At 44.6% G+C, this 27,974-nt stretch overlaps 1 protein-coding gene across 6 annotated transcripts in view; it reads left to right on the top strand.

Moving 5' to 3' along the window:
- GRAMD1B (GRAM domain containing 1B) overlaps window positions 1–27,974 on the top strand; it is a 187,479-nt gene that overhangs the window by 11,335 nt on the left and 148,170 nt on the right. The window contains exon 1 of one of the 6 annotated variants that reach the window (XM_044929586.2): window positions 8,341–8,719. The exons of the other annotated variants lie outside the window; for them this stretch is intronic. Within the exon in view, the coding sequence (XP_044785521.2) occupies window positions 8,643–8,719 (77 nt within the window). The 5' untranslated portion in view covers window positions 8,341–8,642. Of the gene's footprint in view, window positions 1–8,340; window positions 8,720–27,974 lie in introns of those variants that run through there. 6 annotated transcript variants of the gene reach the window in all.

Below are 27,974 nucleotides of genomic sequence, written 5' to 3'. Positions count from 1 at the left end.
CCAGATTCTAAGAGAAGCTTGGTTTGCACTACCAGTGACTTGGTCCTCACTGGTTCTCCGGTGGGGACTCTGGGACCCTGCAGGTGCAGTGGGGGGACTGGTGGCCACACGTGTTAAAAGGCAGAGCCAGAATCAGACAGAACAAGGCAGGAAGTGGCCCGCCCATTCAGAAAGTTCTCAGGAACACTGGACAGTTCTCCGAAGTGCCTTCTCCATGCCTGGACTGCTCCCCAAAATGTCTCTGTTTGTCGACACCAGACAGTTCAGGCTAAAAATGTAGATAATTCAGGAGAAGTAATTCTCAAGTTCAACAAACACTTTTGGACACTTGCAGAGAATCAGCTGCTGTCCTGTATCCTTGGGGCACAGAGATGGAGACAAGTGGCCCTTCCTTGAGGAGTTCATAGCCTTTGGGGGAGACCAATGTGCAAAAAATAATTTCAGTAGCATATGGAATTCTGACTAAAACATAAAAAGTAGGTCTGAGGAAAAGATTTGCTGGGAGGGAGAAGGGAAGAGGGTCCTGGGACCTAGGTTTCACTCCTGCTGGGACTTCTCTCGCACCCAGCTGCCACCTGTTAGTACCTGCAGCTCTGGTTCTCCTTTGCTGTCAGAGAATCTAGTCTTCATGGTGGGTGAGGTTTGTTCAGTCATTTATCTCTTTTTAAAAAATATTTATTTACTTATATCACCCCACTCCAGTACTCTTGGCTGGAAACGCCCATGGACGGAGGAGCCTGGTGGGCTGCAGTCCATGAGGTCGCGAAGAGTTGGACACAACTGAGCAACTTCACTTTCACTTTTCACTTTCATGCATTGGAGAAGGAAATGGCAACCCACTCCAGTGTTCTTGCCTGGAGAATCCCAGGGACGGGGGAGCCTGGTGGGCTGCCGTCTATGGGGTCGCACAGAGTCGGACACGACTGAAGTGACTTAGCATTTACTTATATGGTTGCATCAGATCTTAGCTGTAACAGTTGGAATCTTTGTTGAGTCACGCAGGATATTTTGTTGTAGTGCACAGGCTCAGTGGTTGTGGCGCATGGACTCCAGAGTTCATGGGCTCAGTAGTTACCTTGTGGCATGTGGGATCTTAGTTTCCTGACCAGGGATCGAACCCTTATCCTCTGCATTGCAAAGTGGGTTCTTAACCACTGGACCACCAGGGAAGTCTCCAGTCATTTCAACTTTGAGCAGACAGAAAAGGCCCAAGGCCAGGAGGCTGGTCAGTGGCAGAGATAGCTGTAGAAGAGATCTGCAACCTTACTGTGTGATCCCCCCACTCCATGTCCCAAGGAGCTCGTCTTTGCCCAGGATGGAGCCATATCTTCATCAGTGAACCCAGGAAGCTCCGGCAGGCCTTGTCTGTTGTTAGGGGCAGGATGATGGTTTGTCCTAGACGAATGCCCTCGCTCACATCAGTCCAAGGGATTGTCTGAGGCACCATGGGGGTGGAGGCTCTGCTTTAATTTTTATTTTTTTACTATGTGAGCCTGGATAGGTTACTTAGTCTCTCTGGGCCACAGTGTCTTTTCTTGTTTGTAATATGGAGTTGTGAGACAGAATTAAGTACACGTGTCTGAAGAATCAGGCTGTTTTTAATCTGTTAATAACACAGATTTCTTTGGTGGTCTATGAGGCTTCTGAGTCTGCTCCTCTGGTTAGGGTAAGATGGAGTAGTGGTTTGTTGTTTCTTTGATGAGATGTCACTTTTCTGATCTATTAATAGGCACTGAAAATGAGTTTATAATTTTATAACTTGTGTCTGCTCTTGGCTGTCTCGTCTCTTCGGTGTTGGTCTGCTTAAGGTTTTGAATCTAGGTTTATTTCTCCTTCTCTATCTCCCCTCACTCTCCCACCTCTCTCCTCCTCCAAAATCTACATATTATCCTTGGGCTATTTTATTCACTCTTTTCAATTCAGTCATTCTCTCATGATGAGCAGTCTCACATACACATCTCAGATTCCTGAGCCTTAGGCTCAGCCCTTCAACTGGCTGATGGACATGTCCGTTGGAATGTTCTTCAAGGCAGTCCGTAACTTAACTCTTCATCTTTCCCTCCAGACCAGTTCCCCTCTGTCCCTAGTGGTGGGGTTGGTACCCTTCAGTTTCACGAGGTTTCCTTCCCTGGAAGGAAGTCTGTCTTCTCACCTCTCCCACTGTTGCAGCTCCCTGGGCCGCCACCGTCTCTCACATATATTTTTCAGGCATCTGCAGCCAGAGTGGTCCTCATGACTTCACTTCTACTCCCCTTCCTGCTTCCTTCATTGCCACTCCCAGTCCTCGGCCTCCAGCCAGAGTAACCATTCAGTGCCACGGATGAGATCTTCCTTTTATTTCCTGTTTATTTATTAATTTATTTATTTGGCTGCGTCAGCTCTTAGTTGTGTCACACGGGATCTTTTGTTGAGGTGTATGAACTTCCTGGTTGTGGTGCACAGGCTTAGTTGCTTCAGGGCATGTGGGATCTTAGTTCCCTGACCAGGGATCGAACCCTTGTCCCCTGCGTGGCCAGGCAGATTCTTAACCACTGGACCACCAGGGAAGTCCCAGGGATGCTTCCTTTTATTTCCAGGTCTTCACAGACATCGTTCTTCCACACGGAATTCCTCCTTTGTAACACTGACTTGCTTGACCATCTTGCCCTTCATCTCCTTTGTATCTTAGCTCAGTTACCCTCTCCTCTGGCAAGTATTTCCTCACTGGGGTATTTATTACAAATCTGTGTTCTTAAGTTGTGACTGTTTGGTCTCATTGTATCCTTCACTGGATCAGAAGCTATGAAGGTTGAGTTAATTTTGTTCAGTGCTTGTTTTATTCAGTACCTGCTGGACGCTTTGCATGGATCCTAGTAGGAGCCCAGTAAGCATATACTTATAGAGTGAATAGTCAAATGGATGAAGAGCTGTAAGGAAATTTGATTTTCATGAAATTCTATTGGAAATCGTGTTATAAAGCAAGAAGTCCTCTTGAAGTTGAATAATTATGCCCTTGTATGCCACTTATGTAAATCTGGATCACTGCATGTTGTTGGTCTGTTTTAAGCCTGTTGATTTCTTTCACGGTTTTTCCTTTGTGCTGTGTCTTCCCTCAGACTTTGAGTGCTCACAGACCAGATATGGCTGCTATTGTAAGGGTGGTCTCTATTCCAGGAGACAAACTTGGGCATCATGAGGTTGACCTCTCCCAAAACAAGACTCCAGAGTGCAAGGGCACTTTGGGAACAGTGTTTTGGCTTGTGGTCAACCTTATGGCTTATGGGGCCCAGGTAGTGACTAGCCTTTTCCCACTGAGGACCTATGGCAGCTTTGAAGGCTATTTTTATTTTTGGATCTGTGATTGCCATGATAATACTCCTTTTCCTAGTTTTCTCTGAGTCTTCTAATTCCAGGTCGGGGCAACAGGTGTTCTACTTGCAGGAGAGAAGGATTTTGTGATAGATGCACCCTTTCCTTCTACCCCTTTTCCCCCTACTTAGTCCAGTCAGTGTTTATTGAACACATAGGACATGCCAAGTACTGTTCTAGACACCAGAAACAATAGAGAACAAAACAGTTTCTGCCCTAGCAGAGTATGCATCCTAGGGAGGGGAGAGAGAGATGATAAACATGTGTTTGTTAACAACATTGATCCCTATTTATTATTGTTATTTAATTAATGTATTTATTTTTGGCTGTGCTGAGTTGTCATTGCTGCCTCCAGGTTTTCTCTAGCTGCGGCGAGAGGAGTCCAGTCTCTAGTTGCACAGGCTTCTCATTGCGGTGGCTTCTCTAGCTGCAGAGCAGACCTTGGGTGCGTGGGATTCAGTAGTTGCAACACGTGGGCTCAGTGGTTGCCACTTGAGAGGGGTCTAGAGCGTGGGCTCAGTAGTTGTGGTGCATGGGCTCAGTTGCTCCTTGTTAAGTGAAATCCTTCCAGACCAGGGATCAAACCCATGATGCCTGCATTGGCAGGCGGATTCTTCACCACTGGACCGCCCTGGAAGAATCCGTGTGTTTTCTGAAACTGGAAAATCAGGAGCTGTGAAAGGAGCATCTTCCACCCCACTCTGGAGAGAGAGATGATGGGGTTGAGCTGGGGCCCGACTCCCCTCCCCGTGATAGTGCAACTTCATTCAGTTCTAGAATGCAGATGCACCTGCTGCTCTGACCTCTCCCAAGACCTCGGGAGACACGCTATGAAGCTGGGCCTCTCTCTGCAGCTGTCAGGCGCCAGAGCAGTTGTTCTCTGGGTGATTTGCTTCTTTCCTCCTCTTACTGTTAATGGAAGCCAAGAGCCAAAGGGCTGCCAATACACATGGCCCTTCTTTTTTATTTTTTTTATATCACAACATTGTTTATTTTGTGAACTTTTTACAATACAAACAAAAAAATACAGAATTGTAATATATGAATACAGCTAAATGCAGAATGGTGACTTTTTTTCCTTTTCAAGAGGCCATGATTCCCATTTCTAGTAAAATAAAAGAGACTGCACATAGGTAGAAATAGGTTGGTTGTTAGCTTCACAGTTTTGCCTAGAAATGATCTATATATGCATTTTCCCCCCTGCTACTTAAAGTGTAAAAAGGGAATTAAAGGAAAGTTTCCTTGTTGGTTCCTATCATATGAAAGTTGCTATATTCTATTTTTTATCAGGGCCAGTATAACACATGGCCCTTCTTTATGCCAAGTCCTGACAGCCTTGAAGGCAGGTCGGGAATGCCATTGATAGGGGCACTCTAGAATGTGGAGCCTTGAACTGGGAGCTGGGGAGGAGGGTGGTGCAGAGGAAAGAAGGGGTGCTGATGCCTGCTTTTGGGAGATTCCGGTCAGAGTGGCAGACAGTGGTGCCCACTTGGACATGAAGAAACACAGTGCTCGTCATAGTGATGTAATCATCTCTTAATCTGGGGGAGCATTTGATCCTTTTCAGTGTGATTTACAAGGCCCTGGGCTCTGGAAGGTGGCACAGGATATAATTATTCTTTGTATTTGCTGCACCTGCCATGGTGCCTGGCACACAATACGCTTTTGGCATGACAACCTACCACTTCATTTGTCCTCACATCCTATGGGGTGGATGTAATGAGTATGCCCACTTGGAAAGGAATTGAAGCTCTGAAATGTGCTCACGTCCATACAATTGAGTAATGATGGAAACCTGATTCAGAAAGGTGGTGTCCCGGCACCTTTAATTCAGGCCTTTTTCGTATTGTACAAACATAAGTGCATCTGGTACTGTACCCAAGCTGATGTTCATGTGCTGACAGTGTGGGTCAGCAGACACAACTGAGCGACTCACACACATATTAAACCTTCTTTAGGCTGGCACAGTGAGAAGAGTCCAAATTCTACAAAAATCTGACAGCTTGTCTGCAGTGTACCTGCCACTGAGCTCTGACTGGCCTCTGCCCTTTGAAGAGTTCAGTCTAGTATATTTATTATTCATCCCCTCATTTGTTCAACAGCAGGTTTTAATTGGGCGTCTATTAGGCAGTCAATGCCAATCATAGAAATAAATGTAAAATTTAAAAATGTGACTGGTGCCTCCACAGAGGGGACAGCAGTAGCTGTTCCCTTGTTAGTCCTGGTTATTGGCCAGCCCTTGCTGTGAAGGACATCCTCTCTGTGGACAGTCTTCCTGAGGAAGTGGGGTTGGATGGACGTTTTATTTTAGGAGAGCAGAAGCAGTTTCCTCTAAGCGAAGGACCTAGCTCATTCATCTCAGAGTAGGCGAAGGTGGCCCATGTTTTGTTGGCTGGAGAATTCTGGCTATGGACATGGGGTAACCAGGGGTTTTTCTGCTCCTCCCTCTTTGTATTGGACGTGGAACCACTGATGCTTTGGTTTCTACAGCAGAGCATGGGCACGGAAAACTAAAAATTCTGTTTCTCACAAGCATCATTGATGCAGTGATTCAGAACTTAGGCATTTGGGGCTTAATTATCTATGCATTTTTCTCCCTTATAGCCACAGAGAATCTGGAGTCCTAGAACCTCTACCTCCCATTTCCAGCTAGATTAAGGCCCCTATGGGTGACAGGTGCTATTAAGTCATTTTCACTTCTTAATCAGCTCAGTTGTGTCCTTAGAATTTCTTACTAAGAAATAGTTGGCACAATGCAGGAAACTGCAAATCTCACTCCTCCAGGTTAAGTGGATCAGTACTGGAGGATGAATGAATGACTGAGCCTTTAAAAATAAATGTATGTTTAATAGATATAAACATTACATGTGTATGTATGTATATATACACAGGGGCTTCCCTGGTGGCTCAGTGGTAAAAAAAAAAAAAAAAAACCCACCTGCCAATGTAGGAAACGAGGGTTCAATCCTGGGGTTGGGAAGATCCCCTGGAGAAGGAAATGGCAACCTGCTCTAGGATTCTTGCCTGGGAAAATCCCATGGACAGAGGAACCTGGTGGGCTGCAGTCCATGGGGCCTCAAAAGAGCTGGACATGACTGAACAGCTCAATATATACATATACATATAATTTTGCATATAATTTTAAATTATACATATTATATAGTGGTAGTGTTAGTTGCTCAGTCATGTCTGACTCTTTGCAACCCCATGGACCATAGTCTGCCAGGCCCCTCTGTCCATGGGATTCTCCAGGCAAGAATGCTGGAGTGAGTTGCCATTTCCTTCTCCAGAAGATCTTCCTGACCCAGGGATCGAACCTGAGTCTCCTACATTGCAGGCAAATTCTTGACCATCTGAGCTACAGGGAAGTCCCTGTATATACATATAATTTTAAACCCTGGGTGTTCCCTAGGGCAGGGGTCCCCAACCGGTCCATGGCCTGTTTGGAACCAGGCTGCACAGCAGGAGGTGAGCAGTGGGTGAGCAAGTGAAGCTTCATCTGTATTTACAGCCTCTCCTCATCACTTACATTACACCTGAGGGCATTAGATTCTCATAGGGGTGCAAACCAAAATGAGATTACAGAGTAGACTGGACATCAGCAATACACTTTGGGTGTTACTGTCTCCCATCACCCCCAGATGGACCGTCTAGTTGCAGGAAACAAATAAGCTCAGGGCTCCCACTGATTTTCATTATGGTGAGTTGTATAAAAAAGGTGGTGGTGCTGGAGAAGACTCTTGAGAGTCCCTTGGACTGCAAGGAGATCAAATCATTCAATCATAAAGGAAATCAACCCTGAGTATTTATTGGAAGAACTGATGCTGAAACTGAAGCTCCAATATTCTGGCTACCTGATGCAAAGAGCCGACTCATAAGAAGAGACCCTGATGCTGGGAAAGATTGAAGGTGGGAGAAGGGGGTGACAGAGGATGAGATGGTTGGATAGCATCTCTGACTCAATAGACATAAGTTTGCGAAAACTCCAGGAGATAGTGAAGGACAGGGAAGCCTGGCATGCTTCAGTCCATGGGGTCATAAAGAGTCAGACACTTGGTGACTGAACAACAGATTTCACAATATAATAATGACAGAAGTCAAATGCGCCATAAATGAAATGTACTTGAATCATCCTGAAACCACAACCCTCCCCCGTTCTTGGAAAAATTGTCTTCCACGAAACTGGTCTCTGGTGCCAAGAAAGTTGGGGACCGCTGCCCTTGAACAAGTGAGGTCCTCATTGGCTGTGGGATGGTGACTCAGCTTTAACCAGCAAAACAAAAAAAAAATTTAATTTGCCTATTGAATACTATCTTTGCCTTGATGTCAGCATTCAAGTTAGTTCCATCCACCTCAGAGAGACTTAGAGACTTGGCCTGGCCTGTTCTGAGTGAGGGCAGGTAAGCCCACCTGCAGCTGAGTGGTGGCGCATCTGGAGTCACAGGTGGCCACTGATTGTGAATTAGAGCGTGATGGGGGCAGCTGAGGAGGAGCATGTGTCATCTCTTTGCAAAACACTGTCGCTAACTTCCCAGGCCTACACTGTTCCTCTCAGTGTCTACACAAATGGCTTTCCATGGATCCCCTTTGACTTTTATCCCAGTAGTAATTTGCAGCCTGCTTCCATGGGGTAAAATTCCAGCCCACAGCAAGTTGTCTTCCCTTAGATTGCTCTGTGTCATGAGTTTCCTCCTCTATAAATGGAGGATCCTGGTAATACCCACCTTGTAGGTTGGTTTGAGGATGAACTAGGAAAGGTAAAGCATCTCTCTATGCACAGTGCATGGTCACTTTCTGATTATTTTCTCTTTATCTCCCTCCCCTTTCATTTCCAGGGAAAGAGGTGTTTTCCAATTGGTGTCCTTTGGGGCCAACTTTATCTGATACGAAGGACAGGCCCTGGGACTTGTGGTTGTTTGTCATTGCGGCATCTTTGCTGAGTCACTTGGGGTTGGTGGACCTGGAAAAAACAGTGAGTGGTCCAGAAGGTGATTAGGGCTGTTGTGTGATCAGTTCAGGCAGCCTGTCCTGTGTCCGTACTTCCCGGTACACTTCTGAAACCTGATCCCCTTTCTAATAGGAGAGGGAGGGGACCGAGGAGCCAGCCCCAAAGGTGTTGTGTGTGTTTTTCCCAGCACTGAATTTCCTGTGATGTGGCTTCGTGAACCTGTGATTTCAGCTTAATCAGTGCTGCCATAAGGCTCGGCTGGAGGACGCTAGATGATGGAGGGCAGGATTGTCTTCTGAGTTTGAGATGAGTCAGTCTTTGATATGAAGGATTATAAGGAGAGAAGATGCTTTTGGTGCTAGGGAGACAATGCAGAGAGAAAACTCTTAGCAAAATGAGAAGAACTTGTAAGAAGGAGCCAAGGTAAGATTTAAAGACAGTTTTTAAAAGAGATTTGGAGGGAGTGGGAGGTACAGTATACGTGGGATAAGATAGGCGCAAGGATGGATTGTACAACATGGGGAATGCAGCCAATATTTTGTAATAATTGTAAATGGAAGGTAACCTTTAAAAATTATATAAAAAGTAAAAAAAAATTAGATTAAAAAAGATATGAGGCGTTTGTGAGATTAGAATTGGTTTTGTGTGTACTCTGTGGTGCTTGTGCCGTCTTTCATGAGACTTATTTATGGAACTTGTATTTTGAGAAACATAGAATGTTTTATGAGCACTTAATCTTATATTAGTAGGAATATTGAGATCTGTTTTGTCCTCATCAGCAACAATGGTAAATATTGTTTGACTATGTACTGTGTAAGAGAGATGTTTAATATTTAGGAAAGTAGGAAAGCAAACGTTTAAGTCTAATCTGGTAAATTTTGTCACTTAATAGTGATGTGACCTGGACATATTTTTTTCTTTTTTGAGACTTCGCACCACTCAGCTTTATTATCTTCATAATATTTTCGCTTTTTAAATTGTCTTAATTTTTAAAATTTGTCTCTTTGTTGATGATCTGTATCCCATCTCAGCATCCGTGCTGCTGAGCCATTAGAATCTAAGGTGTTTAGGAGCAGGGTTATGTCTCTGGTTAGAACTGAACTGGAACTAAGAAAACACTCAACAAGGGCACACAGAGCCCACGTTTTATGGAACGAACAGCGGTTAGTAAGTTAATCCTCATTATGAGTGAGAACACCGAAGGGTGAAGAAAAAAAGTAAAATACCTCCTCTTCACCCCAGGAGTTTATATTCTCAGACTTGAAGGGCAGCTGTGGGCAGAACTCTGCTCTTAGGCCAACTGGAGTGTTTTTTTTGCAATGCTATTAGATAGCCCTGTGGCTTTATACACATCTCTTAACTTCTTTGGCCTTTGGTTTCCTGTTCTGAAGGGGAAAGGAGGTGGGAAGATCATCTTTTTGGCCTCTTCTTGCTGTAAGGATTGGTCCATGGTTTTATTAGTAAAGTTATAGATGATGATAAAATGATAAGCTGGAGACAGAGTGACAGTGAAAGGAAGCAGGGCTTAATGGAAGTCCGCAGAAGTGAGTGAGGATGACAGGTTTCTTTCTCTGCCTGTGAATTGCCACTCCAGGTGTCTGAGTGACTCTGGTCCTCGGCTCCCTGCTGTACAGCCCAGGCCGCCTCGCCCTCCTGGTTCAGTTCATGCAACACCCTTCTCTGCCACTCACTGAGCTTTCAAGTTGATTTTCCCTGCAGATTTCCTTCCTTACTTAAACCTTAGCCTCCTCTAAGGGATCTTCCCAACCCAGAGATCGAACCCACGTCTCCCACATTGCAGGTGGATTCTTCACTGTCTGAACCACCAGGGAAGCCCGAGAATATTGGAGTGGGTAGCCTATCCCTTCTCCAGGGGATCTTCCCTATCCAAGAATTGAACCGGGGTCTCCTGCATTGCAGGCAGATTCTTCGCCGGCTGAGCTACTAGGGAAGCCCAACCTTAGCCTCATTGCACGTTTAAGGCCAGAAGGTGGTCGCCCAACACAGCCAGCAAACCGAGGTTCAAAACAGTGATGCTTTTTGCTGTGTATGCTGCCGAGTCAGGGAGCCAGAGCTGGACCCAGACTTCTGAGACCAGCTCCAGAGCAATTGCTCCACTCTGTTTGCAGTGTCTTCCATATGTTTTTATTTTTGACAGGTGAGTGTTTCTTTACACATGACTCCAAGATGAGTGTATGTGGATGCTCTAGAGAACCCAGTCGGGTGCTCTGAAGTCTTTTTATAATCCACTTTAGCAGTCATCCTGCTCTCATCCTTGCTACAAGGATCACCAAAGATTTGCTACAGACTTACCTTACCTTCAGACTTCCCTGGTGGCTCAGGCAGTAAAGTATCTGTCTACAATGCAGGAGACCCGGGTTCGATCCCTGGGTCGGGAAGATCCCCTGGAGAAAGAAATGGCAACCCAGTCCAGTACTCTTGCCTGGAAAATCCCATGGACGGAGGAACCTGGTAGGCTGCAGTCTATGGGGTCGCTATGAACTGACTGGGAGACTTCACTTTCATTTCACTTTACCTTACCTTTGGGCTTCCCTTGTGGCTCAGCTGGTAAGGAATCTGCCCGCAATGCGGGAGACCTGGATTTGATCCCTGGGTTGGGAAGATTCCCCTGGAGAAGGGAAAGGCTACCCATTCCAGTATTCTGGCCTGGAGAATTCCATGGACTGTATATTCCATGGGATTGCAAAGAGTTGGACACGACTGAGCGACTTGCACTTTGACTTTTTCACTTTACCTTGCCTTTAGTTGATGAAGGTGGTAGATGTGAACTAGTCAGCAGGTATTCATTGCTTGCCTCACATTTGTTTTGCCCTGTGCTAAAGTGGTGGGGATGCCCAAGAAGAAGCTGAAAGTGCCGCCAAGGTCTGGCAAGCAGAGGAAGCAAGGCCTCCTAGATTTTTCCCATGCCTGTTCCCATCTCCTGCACCTCTCCCTGCTCATTGATTCTCTCCATCATCTCTTTAGCTTGAGCCTTCATCCCCTCTGCTTTTTTGAGAGGGCTTCCTTTTTTATTTTTATTTTTTTCTTTTTCTTTAGCTCAGCTATGCAGCATGTGGGATCTTACTTCCTCAACCAGGGATTGAACCCACACTCCTTGCATCGGAAGCATGGAGTCTTAACTGCTGTCCCTCCAAGAGGGCTTCTTTATAGGTCTCCCATGTAACCCTCTACTTTTCCTCTAATAGACAAATTACTGCCCTCTTCAGATTTCTTCAGTGTCTCTTTGTCACCTATAGCAACTGTTCCCAACATTTTAGGCACCAGGGACCCATGGGGGCTTCCCATGTAGCTCAAACGGTAAAGAGTCCACCTGCAATTCAGGAGACCCAGGTTTGATCCCTGAGTCAGGAAGATCTCCTGGAGAAGGAAATGGCAATCCACTCTAGTATTCTTGCCTGGAGAATCCCATGAACTGAGGAGCTTGGCGGCTACAGTCCATGGGGGTCACAAAGAGTTGGACATGACTGAGCGACTAACACTTTCACTACCCAGGGACTGGTTTTGTGGAAGACAGTTTTTCCACAGGTGGGGGTTATAGAAGGATGATTTTGGAATGATTCAAGCACATTCCATTTATTATGCATGTTATTTCTATAATTGTTAAATCAGCTCTTCTGCATATCTTTAGGCATTAGATCCTGGAGGTTGGGGACTCCTGACCTACAAGATGAAATTTCATCCTGTTGCTGGGACAGACAAGGCCCTTCATGATGCTGACCCCGCTTACTTGGTCATGTTCATCTCTGGCCATTCCCACCTCCTCCTCTGTCTCCAGCAGTATGGAGCTCATGATGAAGTCAAGGTCCTTGACTGAGCTTGCCTCTGTTTCTTGCCCTGTGCCAGCCTCTCCATTTGGAATATGGTCTGCTCGTAAAATTTTACTTTCAAATGTCAGCTCAAATGCTTCCTTCTTTGTGAAGCGCTGTTTGTGTTCCCATGCCACCCCAGGTGTTCTTTGTCTGGTTGTGGGTCCTGAACTTTGAACACATACTTCCCGAACCCTGCCCGCTTGCAACAGTTATTTCATTGTGTGTGATCTCAGTATCCAATGGACTGTCTTGTTTCTCTATTAGGTGGTAAATTCCTTAAGGATGGACTGTATCTTTTTCCTTTTTAATTTTGGTGTTCTCCCTCAAATGGAGCCTGGCATATAATAAGTGCCCCGGAAATGCCACTTTGAATGCCCAAGGTTATTTCACTAAGTACTGAAATGAAGCCAAGGGTACTTTTTACCCCAAGAAGGAATAGTGATTCCATATGTTGTAGAAATGTCAGGAAGAATTGAGATAGGAAAAAAGGCCACGAGGCAGTCATTGGTGACCTTTGATAAGAGAACAGTTTGTATCAAGCAGTAGAATTGGAAGCTTGATTGTGGGGTGAAGTGAATAGAGAGGAAGTGAATACAGCTGGTGGAGACCACCAGTTAGGAGAGGGGGATAATCAAAGGGAAAATGCTTTAACTTCAAGAAGTATGATGAAACCACAATAGTCTGACCCATTCGGGGTGAATATTGGCCCTCTTGAGGGCAACTGGATATCAACTTATCTGATGCAAATGAGACTCTCCCAGCTGAGTCAGGAATGGAGCCTGCCCATGCAGTATCACTCATTACCTTCTTACTAAAATTCCCTGGAGAAGAAACTGGATGTAAAACAGAGTCTGGAGCAGATGGCCTTTTAATTAATTAATTAATTGACTGATTGATAGCTGTGCTGGGTCTTCATTGCTGTGCTCGGGCTTTCTCTAGTTGTGACTACTCTCTAGTTGCTGTGCGCGGGCTTCTCACTGTGGTGGCTTCTCTTGTTGCAGAGCTCAGGCTCTAGGCATTCGGGCTTAAGTACTTGTGGCACGCTAGTTCAGTGGTTGTGGTGCAGGGGCTTAGTTATTCTGTGGCATGTGGGATCTTCCTGGACCAGGGATCAAACTTGTGTCCCTTGCATTGTCAGGTGGATTCTTAACCACTGGACCTCCTTTTTTGCTCTCAAGGAGCCTAGCTAATGAAACAAGGAAAGCCCCCCCGACACACACTATTTATTGCTGAAATGTGGGTGATGAGCAGAAAAGACAGAAATGAATAGGAGCATTTTGAGTGATAAAGTGTATAGGGTGTGTATGTACAGGTGGGATACTTCAAGGTTTCAGCTCTGCAGATGGGTGATTACAGAATGAAAGCGGAGCTTCTGGACTAGCCCTCTGGGCTCCTGTAACTTCTTCCCATCTCCGAGTCAGATCTCCTTAACTAGTGATGTGCATTGTTGGGGAAGGAAGAAAAATTTCCTATATCCTTCTAGGTTCTTCTGACTGGCCTAAGAATGAAACTGACATGAAACAGAATAATAGGAGAAAATTAGGGACTTCCTTGGTGGTCCAGTGGTTAAGACTTCGTGCTTTCACTGCCATGGCCCAGGTTTGATCCCTGGTCGGGGAACTAGGATCCCACAAGCTGGCACAGCCAAAAGAAAAGGCTAAACCAGGAGAAAAATCAAACAAAAGTTTAATAGCATGTACACATGGGAGAGATTCAGGAAAACAGTAATTTGCCACAGTGGCCCCAAGGCCTCTCCATAAACACCATCCTCATCTAAAGACAGAAGAGGATGCTGAGGGTGGGAGAGTCACAGGAAAGGCACAGTGAACAAGGGTGATGGTGGTGTAGATTCACGTTGTTATCTTCGCCACTAGTAAGAGTTTCTAGAGATTTGTTCTCCTCCTCTTCCAGGTGATGACAGAGACAACCTTCTAGATGGAGAATTCTCTTACAGATGTCAGTGTCTCTTCAAAAGGGCAACTTCTAGCTGGTTTTTAGAGTCCTTCCCAGGTCTGCTGTTTCTCAGAAAAGAACCAGCTTAAAATATTTATGTGACAGTGTGCGTGCCTGCGTGCTAAGTTGCTTCAGTCGTGTCCAACTCTTTGTGACCCCATGGACTGTAGCCCACCAGGCTCCTCTGTCCTTGGGATTCTCCAAGCAAGAATACTGGAGTGGGTTGCCATTTCCTCCTCCAGGGGGTCTTCCCAACCCAGGGATTTGAACCCATGTCTCCTGCGGCTCCTGCACTACAGGTGGATTCTTTACTGTTGCGCTACCGGGGAACCACCCTTAAAAGAGATGTATTTTAGGACGCTGATTTCTGCTCCCATACAGTGTATAAGCATCTTAATGCTCTTAGCCCAGCAGAGTTACGTAGAGGACTCAGCAGTCTTGTGAGCTTCTGGCATCGTCAATGCAATCGCCTGCCTAGCCCTGAGCTTGGAAAAGCATTTAAAGAAGTTTGTTCGGGGGTGCTGTGTTGGTCAGAAAGAATGTCATTGTGACTTATGGTTTCCGGGGAGAAGAATGGGGGGGACAGATAGTGAGGGAGTTTGAGATCAAACATGTTGTTGTTTAGTTACTAAGTCGTGTCTGACTCTTGGCGGCCGCATGGACTGTAGCCCGCTAGGCTCCTTGGTCCATTCAGTTCTCCAGGCAAGAATGCTGGAGTGGGTTGCCATTTCCTTCTCCAAGGGATCCTCCCAACCCAGGGATTGAACCCTTAGCTTCTCCATTGGTAGGTAGATTCTTTACTATTGCACCAACCCCGGTATATATTTAAAATAGATAACCAACAAGGACCTACAGTATAGCACATGGAGCTGTGTTCAATATGTGGCAGCCTAGATGGAAGGGGAGTGTGGGGGAGAATGGATACATGTATATGTGTCTCTGAGTCCCTTGCTGTCCACCTGAAACTATTACAACATTGTTATTGGCTGCACTCCAATACATAAAAAGTTAAAAACGAAAATTCCCAGGAAATACAAATAGAATCTGGATAATAAAAAAAATCACAGGTGAGTTATATTTACAATGGAATTAGGACAGATGGGGATACTTGGTAACATGAAATGGTACACTTGTATTCTTGCTATAAATAAGATGAATAGATTAGAATTTGAATTAAAATACATTTTCTTCAAATACTGTCTTTTAGGTGAGATCATGTGAAAAATGCACATAGAGGACACTCAGTACATGTTAGTTTCCCCTTCCTCTATGAAACAAACTTGGTCTCATAAACAGTTACCATTAACTTTTCTGCTCCATTTCTCAGCACACATTAAGATTTTTGAGGGTGAGATCTTAGGGTACTTTGTGTCCCATACTTTTCAGCACAGTACCTGGTCCATCTAAAGTCTGCTTTCTCATCTTTTCCCTGTTTACACGCTGCCATTTAAAGAGTTCTTTAAATAAATTTTGAGTGAATGAATTATCCACTTTGTAAATCAAAATCTATTTTATGCCTTTGTCTATGTATGTGACTCCTAGAGCAGAAATAAAGAGGAGATGTGATGGGCGGGTGGGAGGTTGTTTCATTAACATCCTTATATGAAAACTTAATGATTTATGATTTATTCAACTTCTGTTATTTTTTGTTCACTATTCTCATAACTATATAATTCTCATAATTATATTCTCATATAATTTTGTTCATAATTCTCATATTCTCAAGGTGTTCCAGTACTTGTTGCCTTCTTGCTAGTAAAAAGTGAGCAATGAGTGGCGTATACCTTATCAGAAAGTTGTCAAGAGTGCTTAGCTGAAAAGATAGGCATTATCTCCTGGGTGGAAAATCATTTGTGCAACAGATCAGGTGTCCCCAGTCCACCCAGGTGTCCCCAGTCCAGGTCCAGTCAATGCTGTTTCTTCCCAGGCCCCTGAGGGGCTGTCTGAGTTGGTAAATGACCAGAGTTCTTGGTTAGGACTGTTTTTGTTGTTGTTATTCATTTGCTAATTTGTGTCCCGACTTTCGGACTCCTTGAACTGCAGCACACCAGGCTTCCCTGTCCTTCACTACCATCTCCTGGACTCATGTTCATTGAGTCGGTGATGCCATCCAGCCATCTCATCCTCTGTCACCCCCTTCTCCTCTTGCCCTCAATCTTTCCCAGCCTCAGGGTCTTTTCCAATGAGTTGGCTCTTTGCATCAGGTGGTAGTCTTGCCTGGAGAATTCCATGGACAGAGGAGCCTGGCAGGCTACAGTCCTTAGGTAGCAAAGAGTTGGACATGACTGAGAAACTGAAATAAAAACAGGACTGTTTTTATTTCTTTTAATTGGAAAAAATATATAAAAAACCACGATAACAGTTATACCTTAAACCAGTTTTTCCTGGGGCTAAGGACAAATGAATTTGGGGATGGGAGTGGAGGTGGGTCAGGGAAGGGGGAGACAAGGAGACTGGAAAGACTGATTCTGGAATAGAGCACACCCTCACTCTGTCCTTAAAGGCCATGGTCCCTACGTGGCATCTGACTGTTTATTTGCAATAGGGTTTCTGCATAAACATCCCTCCTCCCCCATGTGTCCTTTGTCCTGTAGGACTCAAAAGAGTTTGACCTTTTTTCCAGATGCCTTGTCCTTTCTTCCCTTAGGTGCCTCTGTCCTCAGTCCCTGGGGCAGAACCCAAGGCTTCTGTATCTTGCCTACTGTAACCTTTAGGACTCAAACACTTTCAGCTTCAGGGGTTTGAATTCTGTTAACTAGAGGGAAACAGGTGGTGACAAAATTAACTGCCAGTTGGGAAGCCACGTAATCAAATGTCTTAAAAACATATTTATTTTTAATTCAGTTGGATCTTTAATCAGCTGTAAAATAAACCCTGGCCACCTTTTTCATTTTTGGGAGGGGGGAGAATCTGAAATATTCCTGTAGGAATTCACCAGTTGTTTCTGGAACATCAGCTGCCCAGTCTACTCCACACTGGCTCCTAAATCAAGCTTCTCCTACCTTGGCTGGCAGTAGAATCAGGGCGGCACTGCCAAGTGTTTCCTGTGCTTATTTCTGTGCAGAGGCCCTCAGGGCACCTGAATTTCTGGTCTGTGGCTGGCCCGCCCCTCCTGAGTCCTGCTCTCAGACCTAAATGGGATGGTCTTGGCCTTTCTGGTATTACAAGCCTCCCCCCTGGGCTCAGGCCAACCTTCCACTGGCTTCCTAGAAATGTCTTTGAGCCAGGCTCTGGCTCTAGGAAGTCCTACTCTCTTTCTAGGCACGTTGCTCTGGCTTATTTGGCGTGCCTGTGACTTTTTCACCAGCTGGTTGATGAAACAGCTCAACTCTGAAGCATAAGTTGTATTTTTCAGGTATCATCAAACACTTGTTTATTTCTGTGGTTTCACTTGTGGCCTTGAGACGTTGTGGCAAGTTGCATTATCTGTCCCATCTCATGTCAGTGTCCATTGACTGGTTAGGGCTAACTCTTATCACTTCTCATTTCAAGGTTTTTGCGGCTTTGGACTTCCCAGATGGCCTTGCTTTCTGGCTGAGGGCTGCCTCCTGCAGAAGAGAAACAATGGACAGTTTCAACAGAATGAACATTCAGGCCCTTCCCAGCAAACCCACCCCCAAATTCATATCTTCCCCAGTCTCATCACTGAAGTCATTCCTGCCACCCACCTCTTCCCAGTTTTAAGTGAAAGCTATGGCCTAACTCAAGGTGAAATAATAAAGAGTTCAGGGTTAGAGAACCTGGATTGAAATCCTCACTGTTTGACTTACCAATTGTTTACGCTTAGACATGTCATATATTCCCTTGAGTCCTTATTTACATCATCTTTATTTATTTTAAAAATACTTATTATTTATTTATTTGGCTGCATTTTCTAACTATTTATTTGTCTTAGTTGCTACATGCCAACTCTTAGTTGCAGCATGTGGGATCTAACTCCCTGACCAGGGATCAAACCAGGCTCCTTACACTGGGAGTGTGGAGTCTTGGCCACTGGACCACCAGGGAAGTCCCCTTCATCTTTAAAATGAGGATCGGAGTGTGTGTATGTATGTGTGTGTGTGTGTGTATATATATATATATATATATATAGTAGATATATATAAAGTAGATAAAGTATATATATAGAGTATATATACTTGTAGATAAAGTATATGTATAGAGTATATATACTTGTAGATAAATATATATATATATATATATTTATCTACTTTATAAGGTTGGAAAGGTCAGATGGAAAAATGTACAAGAAAGCACTTTGTAGACTGGAAAGCACTGTTTAAATGTTACGGATTGCCATTAGTATTAAACACAACATGTTCGTGTGCAATAGCTTGAATACACTGGAAATAACACTCAGTGTCTGTGCTAAAGAAGGGTTTCTCTGATGCAGCCAAAGGATTATCTCCAAGGCTAGGGCAGGGCCACCATCATCACTGGCATAACTGCTAAGGTTTGGACTTGTCCTAGCTCTGTGGCTCAAAGGGAACAGAACTTTGGGTCAGATAAGAAGAGAAAACCAACAAGCTAGACCCTGGAGAGACAGCAATATTATTGTTATTTTTTATTTGTTTTTATTTTTTGGCCATGTCTCGAGGCATGTGGGATCGTAGTTACCCAGCTGGGGATTGAAGCTACTCCCCTTGCATTGCAAGCGCAAAGTCCTAACCACTGGACCACCAGGGAAGTATTGGGAAATGCAGTTTTTGAGGTGGAGTCTGTGGGTTCATGTGGAGAAGGAAATGGCAACCCACTCCAGTATTCTTGCCTGGAGAATTCCATGGACAGAGGAGCCTGGTGTGCTGTGGTCCATGGGGTCGCAAAGAGTTGGACATGACTGAGTGACTAACACATTGTGGGCCCATGTAGAATAGACATTTAGAGGACAACATGGACAAAGCTTGGAGGAGTGAGTGGACATAGTGTATTTTGGGGGCACAGCTGACTCAGTGTCAACAGAACTTTGGGGCTTAGGCAGAACTTCCTGTCGGGTAAGTTGAGAAGAAGTTGGTTTCGTCTTGTAAGACCTTTGGACTGTCATCTGTGACATTAGGGGAAACCTTCAAAAGACTTTAACCTGGGAAGAGGTTGTTTTAGAAGATGAAGGTGATGGTCTAGGTGCATTCTTTGCGGCATGACTTTGCCTCTACCAGCTGTGCACTTAGCTTCCCCATTGTGATTTTTTTTTTTAGTGGCATCACATTGGTGCTTGAAATCAACCGCTGTGGGAGTATTTACAGCACAAAACTCAGCAGATGATACAAATCGGTCTCTTTTCCGATTGGTTGTTAAAAAAATTTTTTTTCAGCACAGTTAAGAGACCATTTCAGTAGGGTAGGACTTAAGTGGTTTGCAGACTTAAGATATGCCTTAAAAATCCTTCAAGCTCCACCCAGACCCCCAGCATCAGAATCTGGCAAGTGAGGGAGTAGGAACCTATTTTTTAAAATGTTTTCGGTCAGTTCTTATGCAGCCAGTCTGGTATGACCAGGGCAAGGACAGGACAGGGAGGGAGAAGGGGATGGATATAGTAGGTGTTTCAAAGGTAGGAGCAGCAGAACTCAGTGACAGCTTGGAGGTGGGGAGTGGAGGAGAGGGAATTGCCAGAACTATTTCTGAGTTTCTTCTTTGTACAGCTAAGTGGATGGATCGTGGTACAGGTGGCTGAGTGAAGGAAGGCAGATGTGAGTTATTTGGTAGTACAGGTGAGAGTGAGGAAAGGAGAGGGTAGTTTTAGACATGCTGCTTGAGGAGTCCATGGAGGCAGGGTTTTGGTCATGTTCTGTAAAGAGCTGGATCCAGGGAATTGATGCTTGGTGGAATGATCCAAGCTAGTGGTACAGGTTTGGGAGTCAACATGTGGGTTGTTGAGGCCATGGACTTGCATGAGATCATTGAGAGAGAATTTGTAGAGTTGAGAAGGGGACTGTACAAAACTCTGTCAGTCCTAAAGGAAATCAACCCTGAGTATTCACTGAAAGGACTGATGCTGAAGCTGAAGCTCCAGTACTTTGGCCACCTGATGTGAAGAGCTGACTCATTGGGAAAGACCCTGATGTTGGGAAAAATTGAGAGTAGGAGGAGAAGGGGGCGACAGAGGATGAGATGGTTGAATGGCATCATCAACTTAATGGACATGAATTTGAGCAAACTCTGGGAGATAGGGAAGGACGGGGAAGCCTGGCGTGCTGCAGTCCATGGGGTTGCAAAGAGTCGGACACAACTGAGTGACTGAATAACAACAGAAGAGAAGCCAGAGGAGATCCAGCAAACCCAGTTTATATATTGATTACCAAGGTCAGTGGTTCCTTGGAGGGTGGGATTCCATCTACAAAATATCCAAAGGCTTAATAGAAACCACACATTGTCTGATTCAAAGTCTATCAACCCAGGGTATTGAGGTGTGTTATTGGGTGCTGAGCTGAATGACAGTTGAGTGCCTTTCACTAAAAACACACATGCAAATTAGCCAGGAGACAGATAGTCTCTTATCAGTTATCTCTTTCAAAATGTGATAGTTGAGAATGTGGGTAAGGGTTCTTGGTGAGGAGGAAGTAAGGATATCTGCAGGACAAATCTCCTGACTTACCCCTCTGACATCAGAGAGGGAACTTTAGCTTCTCATTTTGAGCACTTTAAAAGAACCAGGATCAAGAGGATTGTCCAAGGGACTTCCTTGGTGGCCCAGTGGTTAGGACTCCACAGTCAGGGGCCTGGATTTGATCCCTTGGTGGGGAACTAAGATCCCATAAGCTGTGCAGTGTGGCAAAAATTTTTTTTTGAAGATCATATTTGGGGGTTATCTGTGGACGAAATGGCTTCTGGCTCTCCTGGGGTTTGAGAGCCCTCAGCAGCTTCCTGAAACTGGATTGGGAACGAGGGGATTTTCTAAAGGCAGAGGGGCCACAGTGGGCTGGCTGGCCTTTGAGACTGTGCTGCCCAAGGTCTTAGTGAATTCTCAGAGACTTCAAGTCTTGGAAAACAACTGTTCGGCCCCGTGACCTCCTGAGTTTACCAATAGGAGACGTAGTGAGGTTGTATTTACTCTCTTCAGAGGACCTAAGATTTCACTATGAAGCTAAGTAGTGATTGAAGCCAAAGATACTACTGGAATGTGGGAAACTGGGAACAGGCAGTATATTCCTTTAGCTGAGAGCAACTGAAGAGAGTTTAAGCTGACCCAAGTTCTCCTTGTCCCATCTCTTCAGGCTCCATCCGAGGGATGTAATGGGGTGAGTGTAGTTCTTTTCATTATGTGAGACCAGAGGCCCAGGGTTCTATCATGGGTGAGGGATTCTTTACCCTTTGTGAAAACTATCTCAGAACACGGCTTTCAAGAGAAGAAAATTTTTTTTTCCAATCAAAGCTTTCAAGAGAAGAAACTTTTTTTTTTCAATCAAAGCTTGATTTTCTGTATACATGAGAGCTGGAGATGAGCATGAAAGTTTAAAACTCATTGTTTGGGATTAGCAAGTACAAACTACTGTATATGAAATAGGTAAATAACACAGTGCTACTGTGTAGCACACGGATTTTATACAATATCATGTAATAAACTATAATGGAAAAGAATATGTACTTTTGTACATATGTGCATAATTGAAAAGAAAAAGAATGTACTTGTATACATATATGTAACTGAATACATATGTGTACACATATATGTAATACATTTATATACATATGTGTAACTGAATCACTTTGCTGTATACCAGACACTAACACAACATTGTAAATCAACTATGCTTTAATAACAATTAAGAAAAAAAAGGAATACCAATGTCAGCCCCCAAAAAGGTACAATGTTCAGTTATAAACAAATAAGTCACAGGGGTATAATTTACAGCATGATGACTGTAGTTAACAACATTATATTGTGTATTTGCAAGTGCTGAGAGAGTGAATCATAAACATTCAGCTCTCATCACAGGAAAAATATTGTAATTATGTAGGTGATGGATATTAATTAGACTTACTGTGTTGATTGTTTTGCAATACATACAAAACTGAATGTTGTATACCTGAAATTAATATAATGATTTATGTCAATTATACCTCAGTAAAATATATAAAATTTTTAAAATTTTTGAATAAAAAAAGAAAATTTAATGCTCATGGCATCTTAGAAAGAAAGAAACAAACAAAAATTTGGAGGCTTAGACTCCAAAATCTTTCCACACTGATGTTTACCTGTGATGTCTAATTGGAGGGGCACGTTCTTTCCTGTTTGCCCTCTGATGGAGGCTCTGTCAAGCATGAGATATGGCTTCTTCACATCACATATCTGAGAGCTGGGTCTCAGCTTTGGCACAGAGGTGGGGCTGGTGTTAGGAGGCCCATGCCAGCCCCCGTGGGTTTTCTTACAGGGGCGGCTTTATGTGGAAGGTTCGAATGCATCCAATTCAAGTTGGCGTCTCCAGGGCACCAAAGCTTGAAGCTTGGTCTGCTGCAAGCATGAATGAGTGAGTGACCCATGAGGAATTTGTATAGGCTGGTGGGCTTCTGGAGGTCTCAGGCTGGGCCTTACACATCCAGTAATACTTTGAACACAGGTGTTGAGGAAAGGTTGATGAACATGTGGAAGCACATTGTAATCCAGAGGAAGCGGGTAATACTGTACTCAGCAAAGTGTTTTCTGGACTGGCTGGGGAGTATTCATTGGAAGTGGACATGTCAAAGGAAGGACAAGCCTAGATATTTGTGTGTTGATATTTTTTTGTTGTTTATTTTTGGCTGTGCTGGGTCTCCATTGCTGTGCATGGACTCTATTCGGTCATGTGGGAGATACTCTCTAGCTGTGGTTCACGGGCTTCTCATTGCGGGGGCTTCTCTTGTTTCGGGGCACAGGCTATAGGCGAATGGGCTTCAGGAGTTATGGCGCACACACTTAGTTGCTCCAAGGCATGTGGGGTCTTCCTGGACCAGGGCTCAAATCTGTGTCTCTTGCATTGGCCAGTGGATTCTTACCCACTGTACTACCAGGGAAGCTCTTGTGTGTTAATTTATCACACACATAGTGTACCTCTAATATGTGCTAAGCACAGTTCCCGGCCCTGGGGTTGAACAGAAACAACACATGAAATAGGATCTTTGCTCTCAAATAGCTAACAGTGTGGTGGAAGGTATCCAGGGAGGATGAGAAGTGTCGTGATAAAGGGAAGTACAGTGTGATACAGGACCACCATGTGGGTGGTGGCCGTCAGGGAAGATTTCCCTGAGAAGGTACTACTTTGGGAAGATGATAATAGCTTTAATGTTGAGTATCACTCAATGCCAGATACCTAAGTATTTTGTAGGTACTAATTTATTTAATTTTTACAACACTGCGCTGAAAAAGATATTTTTATCATCCCATTTTTTAAAATTTATAACATCTTTTATTTAAGGAGTACAAAGTACTTCACAAACGAGTGAATGTGATGGGAGAGATGGAGAAGATAAATTACCTACCCCAAACCACATGGCAAATTCAGGAACAGAATATGTAATGCCTGTATCATCCCCATTTACAGAGGATGAAATTGAGCAGGTGGAAAGTTGAGATTTGGATGTTGTTGTTGTTCAGTTGCTAAATCGTGTCCGACTCTTTGCAACCCCATGGACTGCAGCACACCAGGCTCCTCTTTCTGCTATTTCCCAGAGTCTGCTCAGATTCATGTCCATTGAGTCTCAGTGATGCTAGCTAAACATCTCATCCTCTACTGCCACCTTCTCCTTTGGCGTTCAATCTTTCCCAGCCTCAGAGTCTTTTCCAATGAGTCAGCTCTTTGCATCAGGTGGCCTAAGTATTGGAGCTTCAGCTTCAGCATCAGTCCTTCCAATGAATATTCAGGATTGATTTCCTTTAGGATTGACTGGTTTGATCTCCTTGCAGTCCACAGGACTCTTGAGTCTTCTCCAGCACCACAATTCAAAAGCATCAATTCTTCGGCGCTCAGCTTTTATAGACCAACTCACATCCGTACATTGACCGTCTAAAACTAGAGCCCTCAGTCTTAATTCCTGAAGATCCTACCTCAGTGATAGGAATGAGTGAAGCAAAGAGGGGCGTGAAGGAAAGGATATATTGATACTAGGCCGGGGAAGAGCACAGGCAAAGCCAGACAACTGGAAGGACCAGAGTGGGAAGTGAAATTCTGGAGTGTGTGCGCGAGATGTGGGCACTGGGAAGTAGATGGCAGTCAGCTTGTTGGGCTTTTGTAACTTAGTTTTAAGTCTGAAGTAAGGAGTTTGAGCTTTGTTCTGAAATTAGGGGACGCCTGAAGGATTTTAAGCTGGGGAGAGCCATGATCAAATCTGTATTTCAAGAAGAAGACTGTTGTATCAGTGTCAGGATAGACTGGAGCAGGGCTGGGTTGGCAATGGGCGAAGCAGTTAGGAGCCGGTTAAACTAATCCCCGCCAGGAGTGATGAGAGCTTGACCTCAGGCAATGGCGGTCAGAGTGATGAATGGAGGATGGGATGCCTTGGAGGGATAGTGAAAGTCGCTCAGTCGTGTCCTACTCTTTGCGACCCCATAGACTATACAGTCCATGGAATTCTCCAGGCCAGAATACTGGAGTGGGTAGCCTTTCCCTTCTCCAGGGGATCTTCCCAACCTAGGGATCGAACTCAGGTCTCAAGCATTGCAGGCTGATTCTTTACCAGCTGAGCCACAGGGAAAGTCCAAGAATACTGGAGTGGGTCGCCTATCCCTTCTCTAGGGGATCTTCCCGACCCAGGAATTGAACTGGGGTCTCCTGCATTGCAGGCAGATTCTTTACCAACTGAGCTATGAGGGAAGCCCCTTTGAGCGATAGTAAGGTAGCATCTTGATGAAAGTGAAAGAGGAGAGTGAAAAAGTTGGCTTAAAGCTCAACATTCAGAAAACTAAGATCATGGCATCTGGTCCCATCACTTCATGGGAAATAGATGGGGAAACAGTGGAAACAGTGTCAGACTTTATTTTTTGTGGTCCAAAATCACCACAGATGGTGATTGCAGCCATGAAATTAAAAGACGCTTACTCCTTGAAAGGAAAGTTATGACCAACCTAGATAGCATATTCAAAAGCAGAGACATTACTTTGCCAACAAAGGTCCGTCTAGTCAAGGCTATGGTTTTTCCAGTGGTCATGTATGGATGTGAGAGTTGGACTGTGAAGAAAGCTGAGTGCCGAAGAATTGATGCTTTTGAACTGTGGTGTTGGAGAAGACTCTTGAGAGTCCCTTGGACTGCAAGGAGATCCAACCAGTCCATTCTAAAGGAGATCAGCCCTGGGTGTTCTTTGGAAGGAATGATGCTAAAGCTGAAACTCCAGTACTTTGGCCACCTCATGCGAAGAGTTGACTCATTGGAAAAGACTGATGCTGGGAGGGACTGGGGGCAGGAGGAGAAGGGGACGGCAGAGGATGAGATGGCTGGTTGGCATCACCGACTCGATGGACATGGGTTTGGGTGAACTCCGGGAGTTGGTGATGGACAGGGAGGCCTGGCGTGTTGCAGTTCATGGAGTCACAAAGAGTCGGACACGACTGAGCGACTGAACTGAACTGAACTGAACTGAAGGTAGCATCTGTGTGACCTGGTGTGAAGTTGATGAGGGCGTACATTTCTGTTTGTTTTTTTTTTTTTTGAGGACGTGCATTTCTAATTTGACTGCACCCTTAGTTGTGGAGTCAAAGGGAGAGGACAGAAAGATGGTGAATTCATTTTGGGCCATGCTCAGTTTGAGATTCCTGTTGCCCCCAAGAGAGTCCAGTACCACGGCAAATGTGCTGTGCTGTGCTTAGTTGCTCAGTTGTGTCCTACTCTTGGTGACCCCACGGACTGCAGCCCGCCAGGCTCCTCTGACTATGGGATTCTCCAGGCTAGAATACTGGAGTGCGTTGCCATGCCCAGCTCTAGGGGATCTTCCCAACCCAGGGATCAGACCCAAGTCTCCCTCACTGCAGATGGATTCTTTACCATCAGAGCCACCAGGAAAGCCCAAGAAAACTGGAGTGGGTAGCCTATCCCTTCTCCAGGGGATCTTTCCCACCCAAGAATAGAACTGGGGTCTCCTGCATTCAGTGGATTCTTGACCAGCTGAGCTACCAGGGATGCCCCATGGCAAATGTATGATAATAAAAATAAGTATTACTGAGAACTTCCCATGTGGTCCAGTGGCCAAGAGTCCACCCTCCCAATGCAGGGGCCTGGGTTCAATCCCTGGTCAGAGAACTAGATCCCACATGCCACAAGTAAAAATCCCATAGGGCTACATTGAAGATCAGAGGTCCCACGTGCTGGCCAAATACATAAACAAACAAACAAATAAATATATATATATATATATTTTAAAGTATTATTAACATTTTTGTGGTACTTATTACTTGCCAAGACTTCTTTTTTTTTTTTTTTTTGCCAAGACTTCTATTAAGTGCTTTATATCATAAACTTGCATAGTCCTCCGAACAGGTCTGTGAAGTGACTTACATTTTAAAAGACAAGGGGGCAAGAATGTAAAGAGAGGTTAACAAGCTGCTCTGGGTTACTCAGATTACAAGAGGCAGAGCTGGAACTCAAATCTTAGGTTTGATTAGTACAACTTTCTAGTTGTACTAATATGGAAGCTAGTAGCCACATGTAGTTATCAAGTCTTGAAATGTAACTAGTACAACTAAAGTACTGAATTTACAAATATATTTCATTTATTGATTTATTTATTGATGTGAAGAACTGACTCATTGGAAAAGACCCTGATGCTGGGAAAGATTGAAGGTGGGAGGAGAAGGGGACGACAGAGGATGAGATGGTTGAATGGTATCACTGACGCAATGGACATGAGTTTGAGTAAACTCTGGGAGTTGGTGATGGACAGGGAGGCCTGGCGTGCTGCACTCCATGGGGTTGCAAAGAGTCGGACATGACTGAGTGGCTGAACTGAATTTAACTGGGGCATAGAGGTTTCTTCAGTTTTGTTTACTACTCTGTATTTCGTATCTAAATTCTAGAATAATGCCCTATCTATAGTTAGTATTATGGACTTCTCTGGTGGCTCAGACAATAAAGAATCTACCTGCAATGCAGGAGACCCAGGTTCAATCCCTGGGTCAGGAAGATCCCCTGGAGAAGGGAATGGCTACCGCTTCCATATTGAGAATTCCATGAACAGAGGAACCTGCCACAAAGAGTCGGACACGACTGAGCCACTAACGCTTTCATATGGGTATCAGATAATTTATTAAATGAGTGGCTTAATGAGTCCTCGGAAACATTTTAGGACCAAACAGAAGAGTCCACAAAGTTTGCTAAAAAAAGAAGAGAAACCCATAAACCGGATAAAATCCAAGAACCAGCAGATGGTTGTGTCATAGGAGGCAAGAAGGGTTAAGTTTAAAGAATGGGAATAATCATCAGTGGCAGAACTGCCTGGGTGGTCAAATGAGGTTAGGATAGATAAATAACTATTGTCGTTGGCTGGCAGTAACAGAGGTCCTGGTTGATGGCAAGGCAGGGTAAGGGTGTGGTCCAGATTGCAAGAACTAATTCACGAGTCAGTGGTGAAGTAGAAGCAGAGGCCTCCATCTTGGTTGCCCCCCAGAATCACTGGACACTTTTAAAAAATATGTATTCTTGAGCAGGCTCAGACTCTGACTTCATAAATTGGAGGAAGAGGCCAAAGAATCTGCATAGTAAAGCTCCCAGCTTATCCTGGTAGTTTTTTTTTTTTTAAGTAATTTAAAGTTTATTGATGGCCATAGAAGCTTCCCACGTGGCTCAGTGGTAAAAAATCCACCTGCCGATGCAGGAGACACAGGTTTGATCCCAGGATTGGGAAAATCCCCTGGAGGAGGAAATGACAACCCATTCCAGTATTCTTGCCTGAAAATCCCATGGACAGAGGAGCTGGCGGCCTACGGTCCATAGAGTCG

Source organism: Bubalus bubalis, chromosome 16, assembly GCF_019923935.1.
Source record: "Bubalus bubalis isolate 160015118507 breed Murrah chromosome 16, NDDB_SH_1, whole genome shotgun sequence".
Lineage (NCBI taxonomy): Eukaryota > Metazoa > Chordata > Mammalia > Artiodactyla > Bovidae > Bubalus > Bubalus bubalis.
This window is presented reverse-complemented; position numbering and strand designations above follow the sequence as displayed.